This window comes from Alosa sapidissima, chromosome 16, assembly GCF_018492685.1.
Source record: "Alosa sapidissima isolate fAloSap1 chromosome 16, fAloSap1.pri, whole genome shotgun sequence".
Lineage (NCBI taxonomy): Eukaryota > Metazoa > Chordata > Actinopteri > Clupeiformes > Clupeidae > Alosa > Alosa sapidissima.
Window position 1 is genome coordinate 1623872 of NC_055972.1, and position 2213 is coordinate 1626084.

A 2213-nucleotide genomic window follows, 5' to 3' on the forward strand; every position below is an offset into this window, starting at 1 on the left:
ATGTCTCTCAATAATAAATATGGTTCAATAAATGACGACAATGACGATTTACATGTGAAATCTCCCGTGATCCAACATAAGCTGTGTATGTCGTCGCTAGATAAAATGTGTGCGTGTGTGTGTGTGTCCGTCCTACACACGCATTCGGCTGAGGGGACCAGGCGTTGCAGTGTGATCATGTGACAGTGCTCGCGAGGCGAAGCAAAGCGAGACGGTTAGTGAAGACCGACTGCCTGCCACAGAGGAGCAGCTCTGCTACCGGGAGCGCGAGACAAGAGAGACAGACGTTTCTAGTGGAAGCTCCGGATACGCACGCACACACACACACGCACTAACACCACGGCGCAAGTCAGGGTGCTCTAGGAAAGAGAACACCTTGCCTTTTTCACGACTGTCGAGAAGAGGAAGTGAAGGAGTATTCTCTTTTGGTGGGAGACGACAAGCTTTTAAATCGCACACCGGCTGTGGACACGCGGGAGTCGGGCTAGTGCCTCAGTTCATTCAGAGTAACTTGTGGATTTTAAGGGCAAAAACCATTAAGCGGAAATCACGCTACCTCGTTCATTCCCTTCCATTTGGTCTGTTTATTTCTTCGTTAATTTATTTTTGTCTTTTACCCAGTCTGACAACATCTGACAGGCGATCGGACAGAATTGTTGTGCAGTGCGTAAAGGAATTGGCAGCTCTTACCAGAGCCCGGCTCGGTGCATTTTTGCCATTGAGAGACAACATAGAGGATCGGAGTCGGACTGCTTCTGTCCTCTATATTTCTATTTTATTTATTCATTTATACGCGCGCGGGTTGTATTTATTTTGTCAGCTTTGGTGTACTTTGGGGCTCGAGGCGATCTGCTTGGAATATGGTGGGGGAAATGGAGCCGAAGCCCAAGCCGACCCCTGACTACCTGATGCAGCTGATGAACGATAAGAAGCTCATGAGCAGTTTACCCAACTTCTGCGGGATATTCAACCACCTCGAGCGCCTGCTTGACGAGGGTAAGGGCGTTTTGACGACTTGCTTTCCGACACCTAGTCAGCTCCGCGGTGTGTGTGGAGCGATCCGCTGATGTTTTCGGCATCTGATCTAAAGTGTTTCGCCCACGACTGAGCATCGCGGGTAGGCTCTGTGTGGCTCCTCGCCTGTCAAACAGTGAGATCATGACATGTCGCAGCTGAACTGGTCGCCTAAGTGGTGGAGTGGGCTAGTTTATGACAAGTGTAGCGCCCTGCTATCACACGGCGGTCCTTTTGCAGCGTAAATCTTCTCCTGATTTCTTGGGATTCTGTTTGCTTTCAGTGGAACTCTATACTTCTCGCAAATAGAAGACCCAGCTTGCGTAAACAATCACTGTTTTCACACACACACACACACAACACACACACACACACACACTGTGAAAGGGGCTAGAGCGAGTGAGATGAATAGAGTTGTTGTAGCCACATAATAGAAATGTGGGCGAGTGGAGTTTAATCGGAATAAACAGTGAGCACGCGCAGTATGGCCAATCTAACTATCCTAATGTTGAACGCAGTTGATGTGATACTGTCACAACCCCACTGACTGTTGCAGTGATATGTCTATTGCTGTACTAAATTGTGACCTCAATATTTCCAAAGATGTTCTCCAAAGTTCCAACTGGCCAAGCCTACTTGTAGTCAATTGAGAGTGCTTGAAAAAAAGCAACATAACAGCATGTAGGCCAGTTTGGTTTTTGTTTGGTGTCAAAATCTGTTAACATCAATATTATTGGATTCAAGATCAAGGAAATGTCTGATTTTCATAGCGGCCGTTCATCAATGGCAAATATTCTGGATAGTCTCGGAGGTCTCCTGACATCACGTCTAACCCAGCTGTAATATTTAACATGTGTTGGCGAACGCCACCTGTGTTCACGCGTTCTTCATTTCTCCGAGAAGTATGACTGAGTTGCCAGAGTCGGCGCGAAGTTGGGCCGAGTGGAGGGCCGGCGATTGGGAGGGCGTGTGTGTGTGTGTGTGTGCATGTGTGTGCGTGGGAAATTCAGCGAGGGCGCTCCTCTGATTGTGGTCTCCAAGGACACCTCGCTGTCTCCCTCGCTTAGTTACGAGTGCAAACTTTATTAAGTTATTTAATGGGCCTTATATATCACTCGTCTGAGTGAGTCTTTGTGTGGCGAACATGTCCTTAAACGTTTTTATTAAGTTCTCTGGTTTTGCTGTCGAGTCTCTCAGTC

The 2213-nt window shown here is 47.7% G+C and overlaps 1 protein-coding gene across 1 annotated transcript in view; it reads left to right on the plus strand.

Annotated features, from left to right (window-relative positions):
- The first annotated feature begins 211 nt into the window (after window positions 1-211).
- LOC121685530 (protein quaking-B-like) overlaps window positions 212-2213 on the plus strand; it is a 79939-nt gene continuing 77937 nt past the window's right edge. The window contains exon 1 of the mRNA XM_042066112.1: window positions 212-995. Coding sequence (XP_041922046.1) covers window positions 861-995 — 135 coding nt within the window. The 5' untranslated portion in view covers window positions 212-860. The remainder of the gene's footprint in view (window positions 996-2213) is intronic.